The sequence below is a fragment of the Dermochelys coriacea genome, chromosome 1 (genome assembly GCF_009764565.3).
Source record: "Dermochelys coriacea isolate rDerCor1 chromosome 1, rDerCor1.pri.v4, whole genome shotgun sequence".
Taxonomy (NCBI): domain Eukaryota; kingdom Metazoa; phylum Chordata; order Testudines; family Dermochelyidae; genus Dermochelys; species Dermochelys coriacea.
In genome coordinates, this window is record NC_050068.2 from 56,953,365 (window position 1) to 56,978,663 (window position 25,299).

The 25,299-nt window shown below is 41.9% G+C and overlaps 1 protein-coding gene and 1 long non-coding RNA gene across 4 annotated transcripts in view; both read left to right on the forward strand.

The window, feature by feature from the left end:
• KPNA3 (karyopherin subunit alpha 3) overlaps positions 1-19,331 on the forward strand; it is an 84,906-nt gene extending 65,575 nt beyond the window's left edge. For all 3 annotated transcript variants that reach the window (XM_038392032.2, XM_038392023.2, XM_043504492.1), the window contains 6 exons: positions 1,593-1,721; positions 6,031-6,135; positions 6,267-6,338; positions 6,429-6,591; positions 8,119-8,213; positions 16,609-19,331. In XM_038392032.2, the coding sequence (XP_038247960.1) occupies positions 1,593-1,721; positions 6,031-6,135; positions 6,267-6,338; positions 6,429-6,591; positions 8,119-8,213; positions 16,609-16,707 (663 nt within the window). In that variant the 3' untranslated portion in view covers positions 16,708-19,331. The remainder of the gene's footprint in view (positions 1-1,592; positions 1,722-6,030; positions 6,136-6,266; positions 6,339-6,428; positions 6,592-8,118; positions 8,214-16,608) is intronic.
• LOC122457943 lies at positions 10,215-16,240 on the forward strand. Its single transcript, XR_006277722.1, has 2 exons — positions 10,215-10,697; positions 12,380-16,240. It is a non-coding gene; the product is annotated as an uncharacterized LOC122457943 (long non-coding RNA).
• Positions 19,332-25,299: the final 5,968 nt, after the last annotated feature.

Genomic DNA, 25,299 nt, shown 5'->3' on the forward strand with positions numbered 1-25,299 from the left:
TGAGTGGTCGTTAACTTCACATTCCTTTTTCAAAGTATAGTGAGACTTGTGGTACCAAAATATTTTTAATCAATCAGTGTTTTTATGTTTTGTCTTCTATAATCTGTAATGCATTTTTCTCCAGTCTAATCTTTTTTACTCTTGCCTTATCCTTAAATTTTCAGTCTGTTTTGTTCAATGATGTCCTGAGGCTCTTGGCTCCTTATCAGTTCTCCTGCTCTCGTACTTTTGTTGATTCTTCTTTTGAGCTTTCAAATCCCAGATATCTTTTTTAATTTTTTAAAAAAATTGTTAAAAATATTAAATTATATTAAATTATAACAAAGCAGATCTTCAGATAGCCACATAATTAAGTCTTATAAATATTCTATGGTAGAAAAAACTTCAAGTTGATGAGAACTTAGGAAAATAAAAGTAAAACTTGAACATATTAGGTATATATGATATATGACACATAGTATTTATACATTAACTTACCATAAAGAATATATAATGAACCATCCCTACACTACAAAGGTTTGATAAATTATTTAGTAGGGCATCAGAAATAGATTACCTAAAGGGTCATTTTTTTTCCAGTCTATTTAACTTTGAGACTGTTTGTAGCCATTGTTCTAGCAAGGGCGGAAAACCTTCAAGTTTTCCTGAATTTTAATCCGCTGTTATTTGGTGCATGTAATACTTTGGGTATAGGAAGAAAAGTGGGTGCTGTATATGCTGATATCTAATCCTGGAGATAAGAATGGTTATTTTGGGATCTCTGAGTGCCAAAATAAACTCAGATGCTATAATCCTCTTTAGTAAGGAGAATTGGTATTTCCATGTAGAAGGTAGGGAAACCAATCTAGTTTAGCCATCTCAAAAATATGATGAAATTAGAGGATATTTAAGATAAGATTTTTACTTTTAAAAGTTTAGTACTATGAAGCCATGGTGCAAAATAGGATCTTTTTGCAGTATCTATATACTTGTCATGTTTCTTTCTTCCTTTGGCTGTCCTGAAGTCTTTTAAACCAGTTTACTTAAAAAAAATATATATTTTTAATATATTGTCAGTTGTAAAACATTAATTATTTGACTAATGAATAAAGAGAGACCCTACTGAGAGCAATTTGAGAGTCAGTACTTAGTAGGAAGGGGAAAATGCGGAGTTCTTGTAATGTTACTCTAGCACAGATCTGAATTGAATAGCTGTCTGGGGAGATACAGAAAAAGCATGGGAACATTGAATGTAACTCAAATCAGACCTCAGAATTAATTGGTCTTCTCAGTCACCTTCTTCTCTTCCAGTTTTAAGTTCCTTAATCTTTCTTTTAATAACTTTGTAATCTTGCACTCTCCTTGACTTTTTCACTCAAGAAAATATTTGTACTCTGCTTTTTCACTTTGCGGAGAGGTGGTGCAAGAACTCCACCATGCACACACTCAGCATATTGCTGAGCATGGTTTTGAAGATACAATGCTAAATTATATTTTGGGAAATGACTGGCTTAAAAGGACACTGTCATGGTTTTTTTAGTGATCCTTGTTTTACCACAAGAAGTTACAATGCATGCAGTAATGTCTTATTACTTTTTTTTCTTCAAATGTAGACAGCAGCGCTGAGAGCAGTTGGCAACATAGTAACTGGTACTGATGAACAAACACAAGTTGTTCTCAACTGTGACGTTCTCTCTCACTTCCCAAATCTCCTGACGCATCCAAAAGAGAAGATAAATAAGGTATATTTTGGTTTTATTTTCATTTTTGTTTTGTTTCTAGGTTCACCTTTTAGGTTAACAAAACAAAATATCTCTCCTTTTGTAGCACGTGGCAAGCAGAATTCCCAACTACTTTTTATTTATTTTATTCTTTTTAACTTTAGGGAACAGTTTAAAACCGTTTAAAGCCTTCCATTAATAACCATGTCTGCATAGTTGCCACAAACTATTCTATTGGAGATATGATTGGCAGTCCCACTTAAAGTGACTACTTTAATAAGAGTGGAAAATATTGTCTTTTCACATAAAAATGTTACTTCTGTAAAATTTTACAGCATATGAATACCAAAGGTGAGTACATGTAGGAGAGAAGCGGTTGGAACTCCTTTGCTTCAGACCAAAAGCGAAAGCAATATTGAAACCTACACGCTTTTTCAGTTTTCACTCCTGGCAGACTTACTTATATAGTGCCAGAGGTGTGCACAGATTTTATAAGACTCTGTGATCTGGTGGTCTGAGCCATCAACTGAGGAAAATTAAAACCCACTCAAACCAGCTGCACAGATCTAGATCCTTTTTCAGGGCTTTCTTTATTAATTTAGAAACAAATGTAAAGCAACCCAAAATGGATTTACTTCCCAATGGGGCTGAAGATAAAAAGATATCTCTAGAGCTTCACAGCCCTCCTCAATAGAGGCTTCCTGTTGTGTGCTCTTATTCACTGTTTGTGGCCCCCTCCCAGGCCTTCTGCCTGGCAAATGGAAAGGCATCTCCTAGCTCCTTGGGAGATGCTGGGTCCCTCCCATTTGCTCTTCTGCTTAAGAGGCAGGAAGCCTTTTATCCAGTTTCTTCTATGACACATGACTAGGAACAAGCATGTGACCTGAAACTACTGCTCCTAGGTGTAAGGGCCCAAGGGCTGTAACAGGCGTACAGGGACACGCACATTGGCTCCAGTACCCTATTGTACATCCTATCTGTTTCAAGGAGCTTATGATCTAAAGATATCTATCCTAAGTGTAATCTTAGCATTGAAATACAGTACTTTGTATCACTATATGAGAATTGTGAGCCATCTGCATTGCAGTTAATATTCATAAATAAGTATTATTACTTTCAGTTGAGCCCACAGGAAGAACAAATGTGCCCTTCAAAATATTATAATTACTAGCGTATCACTCATCCAGCACTATGATATTTGCTCTGCCACCTTCTCAGTTTTGGCCCTCTCGAAAGTTTTTACCTATGCTTAATTTTGGCAATTTAAAGATAGTTACCGTTTATAAGTAGCATATCTGTTAGTTCTGCTAAGATGGTTTCCTGAGCCTCATTTGAAGAAAGGGAAGGCCATTGTTAGTAATTGCCCAATATAAGTGTCATTTTAAAGGGAAGATGGGGTTTTCCTTTTTTGTGGGGGAGGAGACGGAGGTAGAGGGATTTTTTTTAAAGGGAGAAGAGAGCTAAATGCCTTCTAGAAGCCCCATTTTTATACCAGGAATAAATCATACCCTCTACTGCGGCATCTGAGGGGCATCCTGAGGCTTTTGGCAGCAACTGGCATCCTACCAGCTTCCACTGCAGGATGTGTAGAGCAGAGGGAACCCTAAATGTTGACCATTAATGCCTACCGTTGAAACTTCTCCATATTGCTTAAATCAGGGGCAGGCAAACTTTTTGGCCTGACCACATCAGGTTTCGGCAATTGTGTGGAGAGCCAATTAGGGGTGGCTGTGCCCCTGCCCCCTATCTGCCCCGCCCTTGCTTCTCACCTCCTGCCCCTCCTCCCGGCCCCAGTACTCCTGCCCCATCCAACCCCCCCGTTCCCTGACAGCCCCCCCAGGATCCCTGTCCCTTCTACACACATCCCCGCTCCCTGTCCCCTGACTGCCCCCAGAATCCCTGTCCCCTGACCATCCCATCCAACCCCCCCTCCTTCCTGACTACCCCTTCCCCGGACCCCTGCCCCATTCTACCCCCCCCATTCCCTGTCCTCTGACTGCCCCAACTCTATCCACACCCCCACGCCCTCTGACCACCACCCCAAACTCCCCTGCCTTCTATCTAACCCCCCTTACTGCGCAGTACAGAGCACCGGTGGCTGGCAGCGCTACAGTTGCGCCGCCCAGAGCGTTGTACCGGTGTAGTGTAGTAAATTGCTCTTTTTGTAACTGCTACCAGTAGCACATTTCTATGCGGAGCAGTTTAATACACTACACTGGCAGCACGCTGAGGTTGGGGGGGAGGCGGAACAGCAGGGGAGGGACCAGGGGCTAGCCTCCAAGGCCAGGAGCTCAGGGGCCGCGCAGGATGTGGCCCGCTGACTGTAGTTTGCCCACCTTTGGCTTAAATAGTCCTCATGGGGAATGGAGAAAGTGCCTTTGCTAGGATGGGAGCAGTTAGTCCCTGCGATCAAGCATTGCTTGTTTGAGGTTACTCACTATGCAAACTACCTTCTTTATGGGAACGATCACTGGGGTTCTGAAATCCATTCCCTCCCACTGGGACAGGCAAGCTCACTCCAGCTTCTTCACTCCATATAGCAGAGCACTCATGTGAAGCACCACCCGGAGGAGAAAAGACCTATGGCCTTCTGCCCAGTTTCCTTTTATCTGTCACCACCTTTGGTGTTTTCAGGCGGACATGGATTCCTCTGCTTGGAAGAGAAGGGGAAAGACAGCCTGTGCTTCCTTTCCTCTCTCCTGCCAGCTTTATGTCAGTGAGCTTCCCTGTTGTGTGTGCAAGAAGTGGAGAAGTTTGGGAGTTAATGGGAGGAAATAATCAGAGCCTTTCCTCTGCTATGGTTACTTATGTATGTTTAGGTGTGGGTGGGGCGGTTTGTGCTCAGTAAGCCCTGCCTAACCCTACTCTGATTCCCCTTCCACCAAAAAGACAGGTGAATGGAGAAAAAGCTTCCTATCTTTCATGATACATACACTTACACCCTCCCCAGTGTTATCTGCAGGGGAGGTCCCCTTGTGACTGCCCTCTGCTCCCCCTGGCCCCTGCCAGTTGCTAGGAGCCCTGAAGGCGTTCTCTCTGACATATAGCTGCAGTTACTGGACTGTATCCTACCTATTTCTTGCTGCTCCCAGGAAGGAACCCCAGGATGTCATGACAGGGAGTGGGGTTTATTTCTGGCTTTATTTAAAGGTGGCCTTAACCCCCTGCTTAAAAAAAAAAAAACAAAAACCCAACAGTCTACATTTGGCAGATAGTAACCCTGAAGAGAGTGAGGCTCAGGATACAGCTGCTCCCAGGACGGAACCATATGAGCTCATTATTTTGAGCTTTGAATTATTTTTCCTTTTACAAAAGGCCCGTCTAGTAGTGTTCTCTGAATCTGCTATTGGAGTTCTTGAGAACTCTTCCCATATAGCCCTTTCTTTTAACCAAGAACTGTGTGATTTCCTTGAGACTTGGTTCTACTGCTGAATCACCTGGAAAAGATAACTGAGCAACATGAGGATTACCTGTCTGCCCAGTGGGAGGGCCTTGAATGAATTGCATCAACACCACTCCATGGTCCAAGAAGACAATGGAAATAGGAACTGAACCCAGGTCTTTTTTGTCCCAGTGCAGAAGACTACCACTGACTAAATATTGATTATTTCATTTTCAACTATCTGAGTGCTACCCTCCCCCCTTATAAATTAAAAACACTTTTTTATATATTTAACACCATTAAAAATGCTGGAGGCAAAGTGGGGTTTGTGGTGGAGGCTGACAGCTCGTGACCCACTGCATAATAACCTTGTGACCCCCTGAGGGGTCCCCACCCCCAGTTTGAGAACCCCTGGCCTATATAGTTTGCCAAATTGAAAATGCAGTCACAGAAGCCAGATTTACTCTAGAGCTCGCTGAATGCCTCTGAGGGCTTGTCTTCACTACGAGGACCTAAGTCATAACATAGCTGGAGTCAACGTAGCGTAGGTCAATTTACCTGGTGTCTTCACTGCGCTGCATTGATGGGAGACGCTCTCCGGTCAACTTCCCTTGCTCTTTAAACAAGAGCGGTGGAGTAATGGCGTAGACCAGAGAGCGCTCTGCTGTCAATTTAGTGGGTCTTCACTAGACCTGCTAAATCTACCCCAGCTGCATCGATTGCAGCATCATCAGTCTCCCTGTAGTGAAGACCAGCCCTGATTTTTTTCAGGTAATAAGTGTTTCTCAGACAAGGAACACATGGTGGAACAGATTGATGAAGAATTGCTGGACTTATTTAATGCTTTATTTTTGTGTCATTGCAATTCATATGTAATGCTTTTTAGCCATGTATAAAGACTTAAATTATTTCTAAAGAAAGGTGGTTTCTCATTTTGTCTGGTTGTAGGAAGCAGTTTGGTTCCTTTCCAATATCACAGCAGGAAACCAGCAACAAGTTCAAGCTGTAATAGATGCTGGACTAATCCCTATGATCATACACCAGCTGGCTAAGGTCAGTCAAGCTGTCAGTTACGCAAGTTTGTCATCATCTTTTTATAAATCTGACACAGGGAATATCTGAGTTAATAAGCTTTACAGATGTATGCTTGCTATTTTTAATGAACTATCAATTTTACCCTTCAGGGGGACTTTGGAACACAAAAGGAAGCTGCGTGGGCAATTAGCAACTTGACGATAAGTGGAAGAAAGGATCAGGTGCGTGTGGCTGACTTTTCAAGTTGTTAAAATGTAGTGTATTGTAAGATTAATTGTGTATAATTCTCAAGGCGTTTTCCCCATATTTAGGTTGAATATCTTGTACAACAGAACGTAATCCCACCATTCTGTAATTTACTGTCAGTAAAAGACTCTCAGGTGGTCCAGGTGGTCCTGGATGGGCTGAAAAACATTCTGATAATGGCTGGTGATGAGGCTAGCACAATAGCTGAAATTATAGAAGAATGTGGAGGTAAGATTTTATTTGTTAGGCTTTTTAAAACTTTTATTTGCTATGGATCACTTGGTCTTCCTTCTTCAGAGCCAATGCAGTACTTAAGGCAGTGTTTCTAAAATGTGGCCACCGTGACCACATGTGACCCCCACCAGATTTTTTTGCTGCCACACCAACGTCCTAGGCAGTGATTTGGTGGGAGGAGGCAAAGCAGCAGTCGCTCCGTGCAGTGCCCAGCTGTTGCTGGCACTGCCAATGGGATCAGAACACTCCACTGCAGTCTCCTCAGGGGATCTGGGCAGCGTCTCTGGAGACACATGGGGCTGGTGTTCATGGCACCAGAGGATCCCGGGACTTTGCAGGCAACCACTGAATTCTTGACCCACTTTTCTGGGGGTGGCGGGGCTCAGGCCTTTAGTCCCAGGGCAGTGGCAAGAGGAGTTGGCTGAACTGAGGCCACCAAAAAATGTGTTGTAAGAACTCCTGACTTACGGCCATTGACACATACCACATAACACCAGCAGTTGGGCTTTATGTGGTATTTGAATAAGTGGATGAAACTGTCAGAAAGGGAAAAAATACATTACCTTGTAGCCATTGTGGCTTTTTTCTATTTAGTGAAACTTATTTAGAGGGATTTTCACATTGGAGGACACTTGGTGGCAGGGTGGGGTGACGACATACTTCCACAGACCAGTGTATTTCAGTAGTAGCTTTCTGTATCTTTTTCAGATTTGTTTTAAAGAGCAATATTTCTACCCAACTTCTGCCTGTGCTTTATCCTGCAATAAAACTCATGATTTTGCATCACTTCATTGCAGTGGGAATGAATGTCAGTATTTTGACTTCCCTGCAGAATAAAGTAGGAAGAGAAGTTGGGCTGGAGGTAGCAAGTCCCTGTTAAATCACACACCAGCAATTTAGATAAGATGGCAAGTTAATTTTTCAGAAGCAAGTTAGAGATAAATGAATGTCTTTAAAAAAGTTTTCCCCATGTACATAAATTTCTTGCTCCAAACTGAAGTTATGATTTTAAACTACTGTAGCTATGTTATTGTCACCTTGTTTGCATTTTACTCTTGGTATGCTACTCTAATGTGGAACCACTTTTAGCATGCCAAGATGTACAGTGTCTGTATGGGACAAAGGATACAGAAATGCAGAAACTTTGCTTAATTGAGTGTTTCACCTAACTTACATAAAAGGGAATGGCATTGCAGCAGCCCTGGAGGCTTTTAAGAACAGGTTTGAGTCTGAGTCATCATTAAAGTGTGTGGCCCATGGAAACGAGCTGTGCTGAGATCTGTAGATTCCACAAGCCACACCTCTGTCTCAAAGATGAAGATGGCAACTTTGAAAGAACATTCTGGGTCATGTTTGTAAACTAGGCTCCATCGTGACCATCCTTGTTGTCCAGTTTGTCTTGAGGTACTAATGTAGGTAAAAGCAGTATTTTCTTATGTCTAAAATGCTAATCCAAAGTAGCTACTAACAGACTTCATTTTAACCTGTTGAACACTTTTATTCCTGCTGTCATTTGGCCAGGTTTAGAGAAAATTGAAGCCTTGCAACAGCATGAGAATGAGGACATCTATAAACTAGCATTTGAAATCATAGACCAGTATTTCTCTGGTGATGATGTAAGTACATTAAAGAATGCTCTGTGTGAGATTATGGATGTATGAAATGTCTGGTGTGAATGTTTTTGTACTCCATATTTTAATTTAGTAACTACATTGTCAGCATTACTTCAGTCATCCCCCTTTATGGACATGGGTTGTTCAGAGGATATTTTCCTACCTTTTTCTGTACAGCTTGTCTTAATTAAAAGTTTAAGATACTTTCTCAACCCTCCCTTCTCCCTCTGTAGTTTCCTTCCCATCTGTGACTTCTTTGACCTATCCCTGCTCCTGCTCCATCTTTTTCATTCCTTTCTTGCACCAAGAACCTGCCTCAAACAGACATTGACTAGGATGGGCAATTCATTTTTTGCCTAATAAACCAGTCAAAGCTAGCCCACACTATAACACCTTCTTCTAAAGTTGGACAGTTTATCATTAGAAGAAAATATACCTGCAAATCAAGTTTTATATACTTTATAGAAAAATAGATTTATTTTAGATATTATGATTAACACCACACTGTCCTTAAAAATTGTTAGATGCCAGCAGTTCTCCGTCAGATTACTACTCCAGGCCTCACATGTTCTGTGCTGAAGCCATAGAATCATTCAGAACAGTAAAACTGTTAAGGGGTGCATGTATAATCCTAGAATTCAGTGCCAAGAAAAAGAGTTCCCTACCCCATTACTCCCTCAGTTCCACGCTTCCTACTGGCTTTAGTTCTGTGACCACAAATCTGTTTTCACTATGCAGGATTAGTTGACACAGATTGAATCAATAGTTTTTATGGTGATTAACATTTTCTTGGACATTTTTGTCCTGAGTGGGATTTTGTTATAATTGCAGGTATAGCAACAGTTGACTGCTTGTTGATCTTGTTCCTTCAAAATATCAGTTTCCAACAATCAGATCACCATGAAATGTTAGCTCAAGATATGTTTACTAAAATGACTTTGAGGCTTCTTTAGAAGATCCACTGTGGAATGAAGTCCTTCCTATTGGAGTGCTTGGTGGAGAGAGGAGCTTTCTCCTGGAGATTTGAGTGGATTGCTTCTACAGTCTAAAGTATCTGAGTTGGAGGCCCTAGGACCAGACAAAGGATCCAAGACTTTTGGGTTTGTCCTCTGGACGTAAAGCAGCTGAACTGTTACAAGGAGGAGGGTGAAAAATTGTTCTCAATCTCTGAGGATAGGACAAGAGGAGATGGGCTTAAATTGCAGCAAGGGTGGTTTAGGCTGGACACTAGGAAGAACTGCCTAACTGTCAGGGTAGTTAAACACCAGAACAAATTGCCTATGGAGGTCATAGAATCTCCGTCATTGGAAGTTTTTAAGAGCAGGTTAGACCAACACCTGTCAGGAAAGGTCTAGTAGTTACTACTTAGTCCTGTCTTGAGTGCAGGGGACTGGACTAGATGACCTATTGAGGTCTCTTCAGTCCTACACTTCTGATTCTGTGCACTTCAGATTATAGGGAATCCTGAGTCACTGTCCAGAGTTTCTAAAAAGTGTGTAAAAGTTCAAGGGATTTATTTGCATGAGATGTAAGTCACCAAGATGTAAGTCAGTCGTATCCAAAGGTTGGTTCAAGTCCAGCCCTGCCTAGTGCATGCATTTCTTCAAATCCTGGGATGTCAGAAGCATTTACATTTACGAGAGATACTGCTGCCTGCTTCTTATTTACAATGTCACCTGAAAGTGAGAACAGGTATTCACATGGCACTTTTTGTAGCCGGCATTGCAAGGTATTTACATGCCAGATATATTAACCATTTGTATGCCCCTTCATGCTTCGGCCACCATTCCAGAGGACATGCTTCCATGCTGATGACGCTTGTTAAAAACATAATGCGTTAATTAAATTTGTGACTGAAATCCGTCTGGGAGAATTGTACGTACCCTGCTCTGTTTTACCCACATTCTGCCATATATTTCATATTATAGCAGTCTGGGATGATGACCCAGCACATGTTCATTTTAAGAATATTTTCACAGCAGATTTGACAAAATGTAAAGAAGGTACCAATGTGAGATTTCTAAAAATAGCTACAGTACTCAACCCAGGGTTTAAGAATCTGAAGTGCTGTCCAAAATCTGAGAGGGACGAGGTATGGAGCATGCTTTCAGAAGTCTTAAAAGACAACATGGAGATGTGGAAACTGCAGAACCTGAACCACCAAAAAAGAAAATCAACTTTCTGCTGGTGGCATCTGACTCAGATGATGTAAATGAACATGCTGATGATCCTTTGGGAATTCTGCACCAAAAAAATAAAAATTCTATTCACAATATTTTGAAATTCTGCAAATTTTATTTGTCAATAAATAAATGTGGAGGCTCCAGCATGGCAGTGGGGGAACGCAGGCCACTGGCTGCATGGAGATGGAAGATGACCTTGTAGTGCTCTCTTCCTCTTCCCCGGACACGGACTCAGTGGTGAGGCTGCGCCCACCTGCCCCAGAAACATGTCGGGGGCCCTTCCCTTCTGTGCCTGGCGCAGCAGGTGTGGACAGGCAGGCTCAGCCCGGCAGGATCCAAGTACAGTATGCACTGCTTTGGATTGTTATCAAGCAGAACCTGTCATCAGCATGGACACATGTCCTCTGGAATGGTGGTTGAAGCATGAAGGAACATATAAATCTTTAGTGCATTTGGCACATAAATATCTTGCTACATGCTGGCTACAACAGTGCCATGCCAACGCTTGTTCTCACTTTCAGGTGACATTGTAAACAGGAAGTGGGCAGCATTACCTTCTGAAAATGTAAACAAACTTGTTTGTCTGAGCGATTGGCTGAAGTAGGACTAAATGGACTTGTAGGCTCTAAAGTTTTATATTTTTATTTTTGAATGCAGGTTTTTTTGTACGTAATTCTACATTTGTAAGTTCAACTTTCATGATACAGAGATTGCAGTACAGTACTTGTATTAGGTGAACTGAAAAATACTATTTTTTACAGTACAGATATTTATCAAAAATAAATATAAAGTGAGCACTGTACACTTTGTATTCTGTGTCGTAATTGAAATCAATATATTTGAAAATGTAGAAAAAAATCCAAAAATATTTAAATAAATGATATTCTATTATTTAACAGCACAATCGCATGATTAATCGTGATTAATTTTTTTAATCACGCCATTAATTGTGATTAACTTTTTAATCTCTCAACAGCCTTAGTTTAAACTCCTTATTCAACATCCTTTCTCAGGTATTCTCCTACAATCTGAGCCTCTGAGAGATTTTTCTGGTCGAGCTTTCTCTTCATATCTTTTCGATAAGAGGTCTATAAAGTTAAGCCATTTTGGTAGCAGCCCTAACTTCGGGAGTGCCAGTTACCAGGCATGGGTCTATTGTCTCTGCAGGGAAAGAGTCTGAAGTTTCTATCCACTAAAAGTCAGGTGAAAAGATGTTTGTATTTCAGATTCTACAGGTAGTCTTTAGCAATGACTGTGATGGTTTTGAGGTAGTTTTGGTTGATATCAGGTAGGTTGTGTTCCAAAGTTAATGTCAAAATGATTTAATTTCTGTGGATACTGATGCATTTAATTCAAAACTAGATGAGATGGGGAGAAGTTAGACCAACAGATCTGTGATTAAAGTTGCTGGGGTTGCCTTGAGCATCTTTCAGAAGGAAGCACTCCTCCTTAGATTCCTGAGGTATACCACCACCATTCTTTTCTGGGGTTTCTCAGACTCAGTTGAAGTCCTAGAGTTAGACATTCTGGAAAATCCTTTTTTATCCATCTGACAAATATTATTGTTAGCTTCTATTTCAGCTCTTTCAGAGCAGCAGTTTTGAAAGTGCAAGAGGACCTCAAGACAGTCCTGACTTCTTCACAGTTTAGGACCATTTGTGCTGATATTTTTAGGCATAGAAGTTAGCCTACAGGTGGTTGGATCCTCGCAATCATAGACTAGGTGATCCTTTGGGAATTCTGCACCAAAAAAATAAAAATTCTATTCACAATATTTTGAAATTCTGCAAATTTTATTTGTCAATAAATAAATGTGGAGGCTCCAGCATGGCAGTGGAGGAACGCAGGCCACTGGCTGCATGGAGATGGAAGATGACCTTGTAGTGCTCTCTTCCTCTTCCCCGGACACGGACTCAGTGGTGAGGCTGCGCCCACCTGCCCCAGAAACATGTCGGGGGCCCTTCCCTTCTGTGCCTGGCGCAGCAGGTGTGGACAGGCAGGCTCAGCCCAGCAGGATCCAAGTACAGTAACTCCTCACTTAACAGCGTCCCGCTTAAAATTGTTTCGTCGTTACGTTACTGATCAATTAGAGAACATGCTTGTTTAAAGTTGCGCAGTGCTCCCTTATAATGTCGTTTGGCAGCCGCCTACTTTGTCCACTGCTTGCAGAAAGAGCAGCCCTTTGGAGCTAGCCGGTGGGGGCTTGGAACCAGGGGTGGACCGGCAGCCCCCTGTCAGCTCCCCTAAGTTCCCTGTGCAGCAGCCTACCCGCCAGGCTATAAATTTCTGGGCAGTTCAGCTGTCCCTCCCCCCATTGCTGTGTGCTGCTCCTGCCCTCTGCCTTGGAGCTGCTCCTGGGAGCCTCCTGCTTGCTGTGTGGGGGGCGGGGACGAGAGGAGTGCTAATGTCGGGGTGTTCCCCGCTGCTGTACCTCATCTCCACAGAGCAGAGGCAGGACACGACAGGGCTGAGGACGGAGTTTACTGGCAGCAGCTGCTGTCTCAACTTGCTGATGTACTTAAAAAGGCAATGTACTTAGAGTGGGGTAAGCGTACTTAAAAGGGGAATGTGTGTCTCACACACACACACTCTCATGCTGTGTCTCCTCCCTCCGTTCCTGCTGCCTTATAGAGTGTGGGGCTACATTAACAACGTGTTAGCCCTTGAGGGTTCAGCAGAGTGCTAGTTCATCATTTAACAGTCAGGCATTCCCTGGGAAATATCCCACTCTCTAACTCCACAATCTCAACCAAGCTTCACAATCATCATTATTGTGTACAGTATTAAATTGTTTGTTTAAAACTTGTAGTGTGTGTGTGTGTGTGTGTGTGTGTATCAGAGGTGCAAGTAAGCCAGTACGGTCCGGTACGGCAAGAGCCGGTACATCGTGCCGGACCGGACCAGACCAGCTTCCCCAGGCTGGCGATTTAAAGGGCCCGGGGCTCCCTGCAGTGGCCGAAGCCCCGGGCCCTTTAAAGCACTGCCAGAGCCCCGGGGTAGCGGTGGCAGGGCTCTGGCGGTGATTTAAAGGGTCCGGGACTCCCAGCCGTGGAGCCCCAGGGCCTTTAATTCCCCGGGCTCTTTAAATCATGATTTAAAGGCCTCGCTTCTTCTGGTTGAGGCCATACCCCCTGCTCAGACCATTAAGTCCTTTAAAGTTACTTTCACCACCGGTTTGTGTGTGTGTGTGTGTATATGTGTGTGTATATATATATATATAAAAAAATTCCCTGGAACCTAAACAACCCCCCCACACACACACACGCATTAATTCTTATGGAGAAATTGGATTCGCGTAACATGGTTTTGTTTAAAGTAGTATTTTTCAGGAACATAACTACAGTGTTAAGTGAGGAGTTACTGTATGGAGGGTCTTGGTGTGGGGGGATCCATGTGCGGCAATCTGGGTGCAGGTGGCCCAGTAGAGGGTTCAGGTGCGAGAGGGATCTGGATGCACAGGGGCTCATTGGGGGGAGATCCAGGTGCAGGGGCAATGGGATTCTGCAGGGGGGTCCAGGTGAAGGTAGTTGGGGCTCAGCGAGGTGTGGGGGTGTTCAGGTGCTGGAGAGAGTGGGGCTCGGTGCGGTGGGGGTCCAGCTGTGGGGGGCTCATCAGGGTGGTCAAGGTGCATACAGATTGGGGCTCGGTGAGGTGTGGTTTGAGTGCAGGAGGCTCAGTGGGGGGTGGTCTGAGTGCAGGGGGAGATCTGGATGGGGGGGCGCTCAGGTGGTTCTGGGTGCAGGGGTTGAAGCTCAGCAGGGTCGAATACACAGGGGTTGGGTGGACGGGGGTGATCTCTCCTCCCGCAGCTGAGGAGTGACGGGGGCAGGAAGCGGGGATGGGGTGCAGAGCCAGGGGAGGTTTCTGGAGGTGGATCTGCCCCAGCTGCTGCAGGGGAAATGCGCTCCCCCCACAGCCCAGCTGGGACTAGTACCTGAGCCCAGTGCAGGGTAGGAGCCACTGGGTGGGGCTGGGGAGAGCTGGATGCAGGGGATAAGGCTTGGCAGGGTGGGGGTTCTGCATTGCCCGAAATGACATGCCTGCACTGTTGGGGAGGGGTATGTGATTGCTCTTGCAGCTTCCCTTTGCTTCACTGTCAGTCATTTTTCTGCAAGGAAGCAAAGAAATCTGCGAGGGACATGAATTCTGCAGAATTCCCCCAGGAGTAAATAGGACAAGAAGTCAGTGAATTGTGTTTTGTTGGTTTTTGGGCAGCTCTGTTATAACTTTACTGGATTTTCAATGTCTTAGGGTCCTATGTGGAGCCGCAAAATAAAGCTAGACAACACTCTTAAGGTGGTTATTTATAACAAGTAACTATCAAACCCAAAACAGTATTCTGTCCCTTTTAAGGACTAAGGCAAACAAGCCAAGCCCTCTAACAGGATTACACAAATGAGGGGAAAAGAAGCTATGCTTAGCTCACCTGCCTGATAGCACTAGAGCTCCCAGCCCAGAAGCATCTTTTTATTTCTTTCCCCTCCCCTGTGGAATGTCTTCTGCTCCCTTTTTGGAGGAGACTGGAGGCCACTGATTCTCTTTGTGCTGCTAACCCTACATTATTCCCTTGTAGTTCCCTGCAGTAAAGCATGCAGCTGTGGTCCTTTTCTTCAGAAACCAGACTAACCCTCTCCTGACTTCCTAAGGGATGATAGACCCCTTGTACTAAAGAAGTATCAACTTTGGCATGCTTCTTTGTAGAAGATGACAGTGCTGCTAGCTGTAGTTCAGTCACACTTAACAAAGCATTGTATCAACTCTGAATCCAGATTGGATCCTCAGTTTGGGAAAGTGCTCCAGTTCTTCTTAATTAGCACTCAGCTTTTCTGCTGAGGATTGTCGCTGCTTCTGCAGAGCTTCATTGGGATCCGTTAAGAGTAGTAAGTATTGTCATGAAGGAGAAAAGTTATTTGCCAGTAACTTGTTCTCCAAATGTATTGCTCTGCAGATCAACAGGCTTTCCTCCTCCCCTGTCTTTAGGAGTTAATGAATTTCCTGAATAAAGAGAAACCAAAGGATTTTAGGAGTCAGCACTACCCTACACAGTTTTGTCAACAAAAGTCAGCTCCTGTCAATAAAAGAGTGGAGGTATACATGCTGAAACACTCCTCCTCCCGATATAACTCCCCTGCTATGCCGACATAATAAAACCACCTCAATGAGGGGTGTTGGGCTTACATCAGTATTGATAGGGTGGCGCAGTGTCTGCGTAGATGCTGGGAGCCGGGGCAAGAATGGACCCCGTACTCAGCTGGGAGCCCCGGGCAGCTTCCTCCCCTCCCAGCAGGGCAGCCAGGCTCCCGGCAGGGAGCTGTCAGCAGAACCGAGAGACCAGGCTCTCCATTCCCCCTCTTAGGTCGGTGTAAACACTCCTGGTGAGGACACACACAACTGACCCAAGGAGGGTAGTGTGAACATCAGTCACCACAGTAATTAATGCAGTGGCTCTAAGTCAACCTAATATAGGTCGACTGTATGCTGGACTGTATGTTGGAAATCAGATGTACATATTGTAATGCTATTGACGGTTTTAGCCTTCACTAGAAACAAAACGTTACCTGTGTGCCTAACTTCTAAAACTCGGAGAGGGGAAACTGAATCATGGTTCTTCTACATTGATGGCTTGCATGCTACACCAATAAGACAGCTTAATTTGTTTCTTGTGTAAAATAATATAGTATATTCAGCTGGGAATTTGAGAAGTTTAAAAAATAAATCACTCTGAAATAACTTAACTTAGATTCTTCAGAATCCAAGAGAAAATACTGATTACCAAAAAAAAAAAAGAGAGAGAGAGAGAGAGAGAGAGAGACAAGAATTCCTATCAGCTATAGATAAAAATCAGTTTAATACAATTGGTAACCCTGAGAAAAGCACAAAACTAATTTTTATATTTCACTAGTAGTGATTAGCTGATTTAGAAAGCTGAAATTTCAGTCTTAATTTTGTAGTTGAGTCTTTGCTGTAATTAAGTGGTAATGCAATCAATAAGGATTTGATGCATCTATTTCCTTAATGGCATTAGAACAAAGCATGATTTTTCTTTTTTAAAAAAGTTATATTGAATTGGCTAAAATTATTAGCATTTCACTTTTTAGTAACAAAATACTTCAGTTGGCCAATATTTATGAAATATTTATGCATTTCTGTATGTGAAATGACTTGTATAAGAAGGTGTGGGTTTGTATGGATTACTTTTTATTGTATCTTTATAGATTGATGAAGATCCCAGCCTCATTCCTGAAGCCACTCAAGGAGGTACTTACAACTTCGACCCAACAGCCAATCTTCAAACAAAAGAATTTAATTTTTAAGTTCAATACAGTGCAGCTTCTCTGTCCCACACCAATACGAAGCACCACCAAATGGCTACCAAGTGAAAAAAAAAAAGGCTCCAAGACACACATGCCTCCTCGTTTTGATGCTTCTAAAGCAAGCCGTGTATCGGTCACTTTGCAGTTGCCAAAAGTCACTATCACGTGGACTGTAAATGCATATGCATGATCTCTTAAACTGTTTTACAATTCTTTTTAACAGTCCCAATTACCTTCTTTTTTTGCCTTTTTCCCTGGTGCCACATGCTGACAACCGCAATCTGCAGTTTTGTTAAGAAAATGTCATAGTGGTGGCACATCTGCTTTCCACGGAAAAGTAACTTCTTTGGGAAATTGTGCGCTGTGGATCAAGACACTTTGGTATGATGCATACATTTTGGAAGACTTTACAGGGGCACAGTTTGGTCTGAGCCTCCATCGTCCGCCACAAACATATTTTCATATACTTTATGTGGAAGAATAGATTCAAAAATGCAAGCCAAATGAATTTCATTGGTGAAACTGAAATAAAAGCAACTTACACTTGGCAATTGATTAAACAGTTAAGTTTAAAAAACAAACTACTTCATCTATCAGTAATTGATGTGTGTTCATTAACTGCCTCAGAAACCAGGGTTGGAGAATGAACTGTAGATTTGGACTGGTAAAGCTTTTGCCGTTATACCTAATTTTTGAGAACAGCAAGCCCTATTTGACCACTCACTGCAGCCTGTGTGTTCCTGCTGTTTTGAAGTTATCAGATGCTGTGCATGGTATTTTACCTGAGCTACAACCTGTTATGGACTTGAACTTCTGTTTAAGCTGAAAGCAAGAGTCCTTGACTAGAAAAAAAAAAAAAAATCTGTCCAAAATCACGCATTGGTTAAAAGGAATCTTGCTTTCAACTTCCAGTAGTCAGTATATTTTGTTTTAAATTGATAATTGGATAAGGTTGATTTATATTGGGTTTAAACTGTGGAGCTTTCATGTTTACTGTAATTTAGTCTTAAACTATTTTTTACTTAGTAACCAGTGCTTATGATGATGTGGTTGGCAACAAACCAGCAGCTATTTAGAAGCATCATAAAAGTTTCATTCTTGGAGTATTGGAAGAGTAATTCAGAAATGAGTCTAAAACCATATGTACGTGATTTAAAAAAATTACAAGCTAGTTGATGTGTGAGGCTGTTTAGAAGCTGCAGTTTTTCAGAATAAGCCTGATATGCAGCACACATTAAATAACTTTATATAAGCTGATAATATGAGAGGTCGTTGCTTTTGGAAAGTCGTCTGGCCCAGTTATTTTCAAAGGGATTTGCTTTTGGTGGGGTGAAGATGAATAATTTGAAACTCTGTAAGCTATCACAAAAGCTGGTTATGTTGCCATTGTTTACTGGGTGTAATTTCCCAATGCATTGATGTGAAGGGATAGGAAAATCTAAACTAATTTAGTTATTGGATGTGGGTTGTATTTACTGTGATGAAGATAAGGACAGATGCCATCAGAGCTTTGTGGATCAGCTGTTTTTTTTCCACGGATGAACAACACATAGCAGGTGTGCATTCATTAAATATATATCTGCCAAGGTGGAGCCACTTTAAAGAGCGAGCTGTCTTGTATCTTAAATAGATACAAGTGTATGTTTAAAATGCAAGATTTTTACTTGCTAGATAATCTGTTTTAATATAGTGGTTTGGCCTCTGATTATTTATAGGTTTTATAAATTTTAGAATCAATTTCTCTTTAAGGTGGCTCAGATTTTTCAACTCTTGTGCACATAAAATTGAGTTGAAGTTCATTGTGCCTTTTTTCTTTTCCCAGAAGTTGAGTTGAAGCTTCATATGGTAACTGCATCCTAGTCACATACTATAGTCTAAAATCTTTAAACTGTGTGGTGTTCGCTAAAACTAAACAATATAAAGTCAAAGTTAGTAAGGTCACAAAGTTTTGTGAAATTAGAGTTCCAGCTGATGATGATGTGAACAAATCTTCCCCCTCTTAATTCTCAATTTAGTTCTCTATATGCCATATAGACTGACAGTTACCCTTTTCAGCCTGCACTCGCTATTTTCCTAGAGATTACATAAAAATTGAGATTACATTCATGATTTTCCATAACTGTGAAGATCTAATTTTTTTTCTTGCACTCAGTGCATCACATTAAAAGTGAACATTGGAGAACTGAGTAAAGCACTACAAAGCATTTGCTCGTTTTTTTTTCTGTTGTGACCTTATCAGCTTTTGATTGGGATTGCACCATTTCATAGTTAATAAAGGAAACCAAGTATATTGCTGCACTTTTAAGTTTTCAGAAGTGTTTAAAAATTGCATTGTTTTTATTATTTTTTTAAACTATCAGTTAAAATAGACTAAAACGTTCTTTCAAAAGAGGCATCTAAATGTGTTCCTAATTTTGTATATGGGCTTAGGTTTTGTAACCAATAAAAAGCTGCTATCAAATACTATAAAACATGCAAAAACTTATTTTGAAAACTATCAAACTGTCTTTTCAAATTGATTTAAGGGTTTTTCTGTCTTTGACCAAATTTTAGCTAGTAGAACTCCACATCAAAGTTTGAAGTATGCTACTTAAACAAAATAAGCTAATGCAGTGATCTTTGAAATTTTGAATAATGGTCTAATGTGGAGTTTTATATTTGCTAAAGAATTGACCATCTAGTGGAGGAAGGTTGTGTGACACTCATAGTAAGTGGTGTGAAGGCAAAAGTGGTGCTTTTCAGACTGCCAATTTCTAGCAGTTTTGTAGTTACAGAGGAAGAAAATTGCAGTAAAGCTAAAGGCCAATTTATTCTGTCACTTGTCTGAGTCAAATGGCATGTGTATGTGATATACATATATGCTAAATTAGGGAATAAATTACAAGTAATTCAAATTGGGACGCAAGCAGACTTTTTCATAACACTTTTTTTTTTTTTTTAACACTGTAGCCTGCTAGAACTTCCAGAAGACTTCCTTTCCAGGTTGTAGGTATTTATGTTCTACCTGCTTATTCATTGTCTTTTAAAGAGTTAATATTTATAGGCACAAAATATATAGGCACTATCTTATCTTATTCTTTGCATGGTAGGCTCTTCAGTAATTTTTTCCCTTTGGCTTTAATACTTACTTAATTCAGACAAAAGCTAAGTCCCATTTTCAAAAGTGAATTAGGTGCTGGGGACCCATCCTTTTCACTTTGATTTTTGACAATGTGACCTAGGCTATTTAAGTCATTTAGGTGCTTTTGAAAATTTTACCCTATAAATTGTTAACTATACCGCCGGTCCTACTTACCAAAATTTGAGAGCTACTAGGTTAGGATTTGTTTTGCAATTTTTTTTAACGAAAATGACTTGTATCTTTTACAAAGCATCTTACAAGAATGTCTTCCTTTTCTTTTTCAAGATGACATAGCTCTTCAGTTTTGCTTTATGGATCTGTTAAGCAACGGATGTGTGAGGAGATGCATTGACAGACGTGTTCTTTTCTAAATCTCAAAGGAGTTTGTCAAGTGGTTCAGGCCCCAAATTTGACCTACTTATTCTAATTTGATGCAAAATATTTAAAATGGATATTAATTCCATTAAAAAGCTTTCTACCTAAATAGCCAAGTTCAGTTGAGTTCCTCTGTTAGTGTTGCAGTAGAAATGAACCTTTTTCTGAGATACTGGTTATACTTATGTTCACAAACATAAATAGGAAAAAAACCGATGTATTAAACTGGAAACGGAAATATTTGCAAGATGAAAGTGTAAAATTATTAGGATGGGAGTATATTATCCAAGTTTCTAAAAACAGTATGAAATCACTAGAGGTTGTATTTTAACATTCTTTGCTTTTGAGAGACAGCTGGCAAATAGAGATCATCAGATATACAAAATATTTTGGATTGTCTTGTCTTTGTAAGACTAGAACATTTATGGTTGCTTTGGTTGTGCTTTTTGATGAAGCTTTACCATAAACTGTTTGGTGATGTACTTAAATGCAGTAGTTGAAGTAAATATATGCTACACCCCAGAAACTTTATTAGAAGAATGTTAAGGTTGCAATGTCAAGTAATGAGAATTTAGGTTGGGTGTCCAAACTTTAATTCTTCTCCTTTGTCCATATGCATTAGGATACAGTCTTTAACTACATGGTCACATACTGTATTTTTCCAGAGTGCCTCATTTAGTGAATTGCTAAACAATTCAGTGTTTCTCTTCATCTTGCATGTTCAGTGTGTGGCCCTGTGCTATATTTATTGCATGCCATACAAACCCTGCACTGATTACATTAATTTCCTTATGGTGTTTCTGTGGTACTCTCAGCCATAGTATCTGCATGCTTCACAAACATTAACTTAATCTTCACAACACCCAAGTGAGATTAGGTGGTGGTGTTATCTCCATTTTACAGCTGGGGAACTAAGGCACAGAAATAGACTAAACTTCTTTAGCCTATAGACTTTTTTCTGAATCACTAATTTTGGATGCCCAGCTTGAAACACCTAGGGCCTGATTTTTCAGAGTGCTTAGCATTTATGTAGCACTTTATATATTGAAAGCACTACTCCAGTCAACTTCAGTTGCATCTGTGAGCACTCAATACTTTAACAAATCTGGCCCCAGGTGTGTCATGTTGGTCATTCAGAAAATGGGGAATACACAGTGAACACCTGTGAAAAGTTCAGTTTAAGTGACTTGACTAGCATCACAGAGAAACTCTGGCAAAGGCAGGGATAGAATGCAGTATCCAGGGCAACATTCGGTTGCCTTAACCATGAGACTATCCTTTCTCTTCCAGCAATCCCTTGCCCCAGTAACTACACATCTTCTGACTTCTGCACCAAACGAAGCAGGGGTTCTACAGACAACAGCTTCTTACATCACCCTGATTCATTCTCAGAGCACCTCTGGTCTGCCTCTGTTCCTATCTGCCTCTGCCTCTGTTCCCTGACTCCTGCAATTCTCTGTTCTCAGTTTTCCCCTAATACATGTCATTCCTCTACATTCCAGTATAGCAGCCTTCTCGCTGCCTTGATGTCAGCAAAAACAAAGCAAAGGAAAAAGTGTCTCTGCTATTGGTTCCACTGCCACCATGGCTGCTGGGCCACTGTGAGAAGTAATTGCAGGGAGAGTCCTGTTCCGTCTCTGCAGCCTTGGGATAGAGCATGCTCAATTGCTCTGTGGGAATGTCAGGCATAAGTCTGGCCTGAAGGAACTTTGGGGGTGGAGCATTCTCAGTGTATCTGGAATCTTGGAGAATTTATCTACCAGTCTTTCACAAGACTCATCTCTACTGAACATAGGCAAACAGATTTTTCAGAGGCTTACAGCTTGACCAAATGTTGGCAGTTTTTTGTGGGCACAGAAAAAGGCACATCCCTGTCACCAGAGTCACCTCCTGCCAAACTTTGTGCTTTGGAACAGGGACTTGGAGGCCTGCTAGAGCTTCCGAATGTAATGGCTGTAAGAATTTGTTTTTACATGGGCAAAACAATGTTTTCCCCATAACCTTTTTTAGCCAAAACATTTTAATTTTTCCTACAGTTACGAGAACCTCAGTTTTCATATTTTTTAAGTTTTTTGGTTCTTATGATTGCAGAGAGAAACTTGAAAACATTAACCCTAAAAGCTCAAACTGCAAGACAGACAAATCCCCCAAATGTATTATTTTTTAAAATCTCATTACTTTTCATTAAATCTCGGGGGAAGGGTTGGGACCTGAGTCATGATTTTTTGTAGGTTTGGGGTTGATGATGCTGATAATCCTCTCCAAGCCAAAAAAGTGATCTTTCCATTTCTGCAGTCTGATACACTTTATCTGGAATTCTGGATCACTTGCTCATACGTCAGTGGGAGGCAGTAGGCATTGAAGGTTTTGGCACTAAGGATTCCTGATATCTCCTGCTTTTCCTTGTTGTCATTCAGAGCCGGTCAAAAGAACAAGATGCTGGAATGTGACCTAAATAGTTTCAAAACTCAGTCTGAACTTAGAAACCAAGGTGGTAATAGAAGGGGCAAAAAGTCTCAACGTTTCTGACTGCTGCTGGTCTCTGTCCTGAGGGCTGGTCTACACGTGGGGTTGTTCCTGATAAACTCCGTGTGTGGACACCTACTGTGGAATAAGTGTGTCCATACATGGAGTTAATCAAGAACAACTCCATGTGTAGACAAGCCCACAGCTGTCCCCAGGACATCTAACTGTTAAATGAGGAGGTCTGTTGCATTTGTTAGCAAAGGACTTTCAATGCCATCTAACACCTTGGACAAGCCAGTACAGTAACCTACAAAAGATGCAACTCTTCTATTAAATGTTTTAGCAGATGGGTAATTTCTGCTGGCCACCCAGTGGTCCTCTGCTGTCAGTCAGGCCAAACCTGGTAAAGGCTTTTGAGATTAGAGGGTAGGCTGGTGTCCTCAACCAAACCACCTCAACCTAAGCAGTGCTAATCTCAAACTACAATCGCTGCTCTGCCTCCCAAGCGTATTCCTTCTACATTTTACAGATCCTTTTAGAAATGACTGGGAAAAGTTTCATCAGCTATTCACCAAGGACAAGATCTCTGGAGACCAGATGCGTGAGATGTTGTATCTTTTATTGTACCAACTTCTAATACAAAGATACTCTAATTTTTATCTTCTAATAAAAGAACCTTGTCTTTAATATCCTGGGACCAACATGGCTACAACACAGCAACCAAGATCTCTGGTCTGACAATCCATTCCTGTCCCACTCTGCTAGCTGGAATCCCTCAAACCTTGGTAAGTATGGGTCTGTTTAGTTTTTTTGTTTGTTTTTCCAGAAAGGGACCCAGAGTCACCTATTCAAGGAGCTCTTAACTCTTTTGGCTTAAAACCTACAGAGTGGCAGTCATCTCATGATCCACCATATTCTAGGTTTTGGGTCCCTGGAATGACTGGGAAGTTTTCTGGGTGCTGTAGGATGTAGGGGCTAAGTGTAGGGCTGCTGGGTATTGCTAGGATGGGTGTGGGGGTTGAAATTAGAATTGTGGATGAGATATTTACCTCCTTCTCCCTCCACAGTTCTGTGGCTGCACCATTTACAGCGGTGGTGAAGTACTCTGCAATCTCAAGCAGCACTGACTTGCTTGCCTCACAATTGAGTGTTCTGTGGGAGGTTGGAGGACTGATGGGGGAAGAGCTCCACAGTGATTGGATTTGCGGGGGGGGGAGGGGGGCAGGGAGTGGGATGGCAACAAGAGCTAGTTTTTTACCTCAGGAGATGAGGGGTGTTACACCCGGGCCTCTCTATCTTCTGGCTTTCTGCTCTAGCTCTCTGCTTTGCTCTCTTGGATTTTGGCCTGCTGCCATTGTCGGCATTGGTGTTCAGAGCTCTACCCTTCTGTGCCAGCCAATCGAAGACCTCTTCGCCATCAACTCATTTCACTTCCTCTGAGTGAGCTTGGGGAGGAGGGACTGCTAAGCAGCCAGCAGGGGTAGGAAAATGCTGTAGCTGCTGAGGAGCAACTAGCTTATGTATGAGGTACTAGGGATAGGAAAACTGACGCCTGGGGAGGGTGGACTAATAGCATGCCCCCGGTGTGGCTGGGAGGTGTAATTCCTAGTTCGGGTAGCTATACACACGCTAATTTGGTTCAAGCTACTGCCTGAAACTAGTAGTGTGGCTGTTGTACAGTCAGTGGCTGGGGTAGTTGCCTGAGTACATACCATGGGGTTGGACAGGATTGTATGTGGGTGGCTTGCCTGGGCTGCCGCCCATGTAGCTGTTGCTACAGTATATTATCCTTCCATTTATCCTACACTAAGCTCCCCATATTTCCACAAAACTAATGATCATAATAGAATATTTATGAAAACGAGGAAGTATTAGTAATACTTTAGGTGGTGACCTATAGAGGATCCTCTCTTCTGAGAGTACTGATGGTAATTGTGTATGCTAGCAGCCTTTCACCATAGTTGGCTTTTGTTGACCACCTTCCACAGAACTTAGCTAAGTTGGGAGTCTGCTTCTTGACAATGAGAGCAGTCTGACTCCAACTGAGAGTAGCAAAGATCAAACCTGTATGGCTCTAGTGCCAGAGAGCCTCTAGTGCTAGTGCTCAATCAGGGCTTGAGCTATTGGAGTGCCTGGCCTTGAGGTAGTGTTCTAGGTTTGTCACCCTACACCCTTCTCTAAAGAACTCGAGAGTTGAGGCATCTTTAGCCCTAAGTACATTTTTCTGGTTCTCTCTATGGGAAAGACACTTTTTTTGGGCTGAGGAGGTGGGCCACAGCATGCGATTGGTTGGTCTCTCAAAACCTGCCTGGCACATGGTGACCACACAACTGGTCTGCTGGAATGAAGGTATGAGAGAGATTGTAACAAACTGGAACTCAGGTATTGAGATTAGTGTTCAGGGATTTTCTGATCTGCAAAGCAGTTTTAGTCTAGCCAATATCCCAATTGGTGGTTTAGCTGAAGAAATATGGATGTGAGCTGAATCCTAATCCATAGGAGGAATAATTTCATTTTTACCTGGGAAGAATTTGGAGCCATGGCACAGCCTCCTGTGGTTAAAGATGCATACCCCCAAATTGGGAAATTCAATCCATAGTTTAGGGATTCCTGGATTCCTTGCTGATACA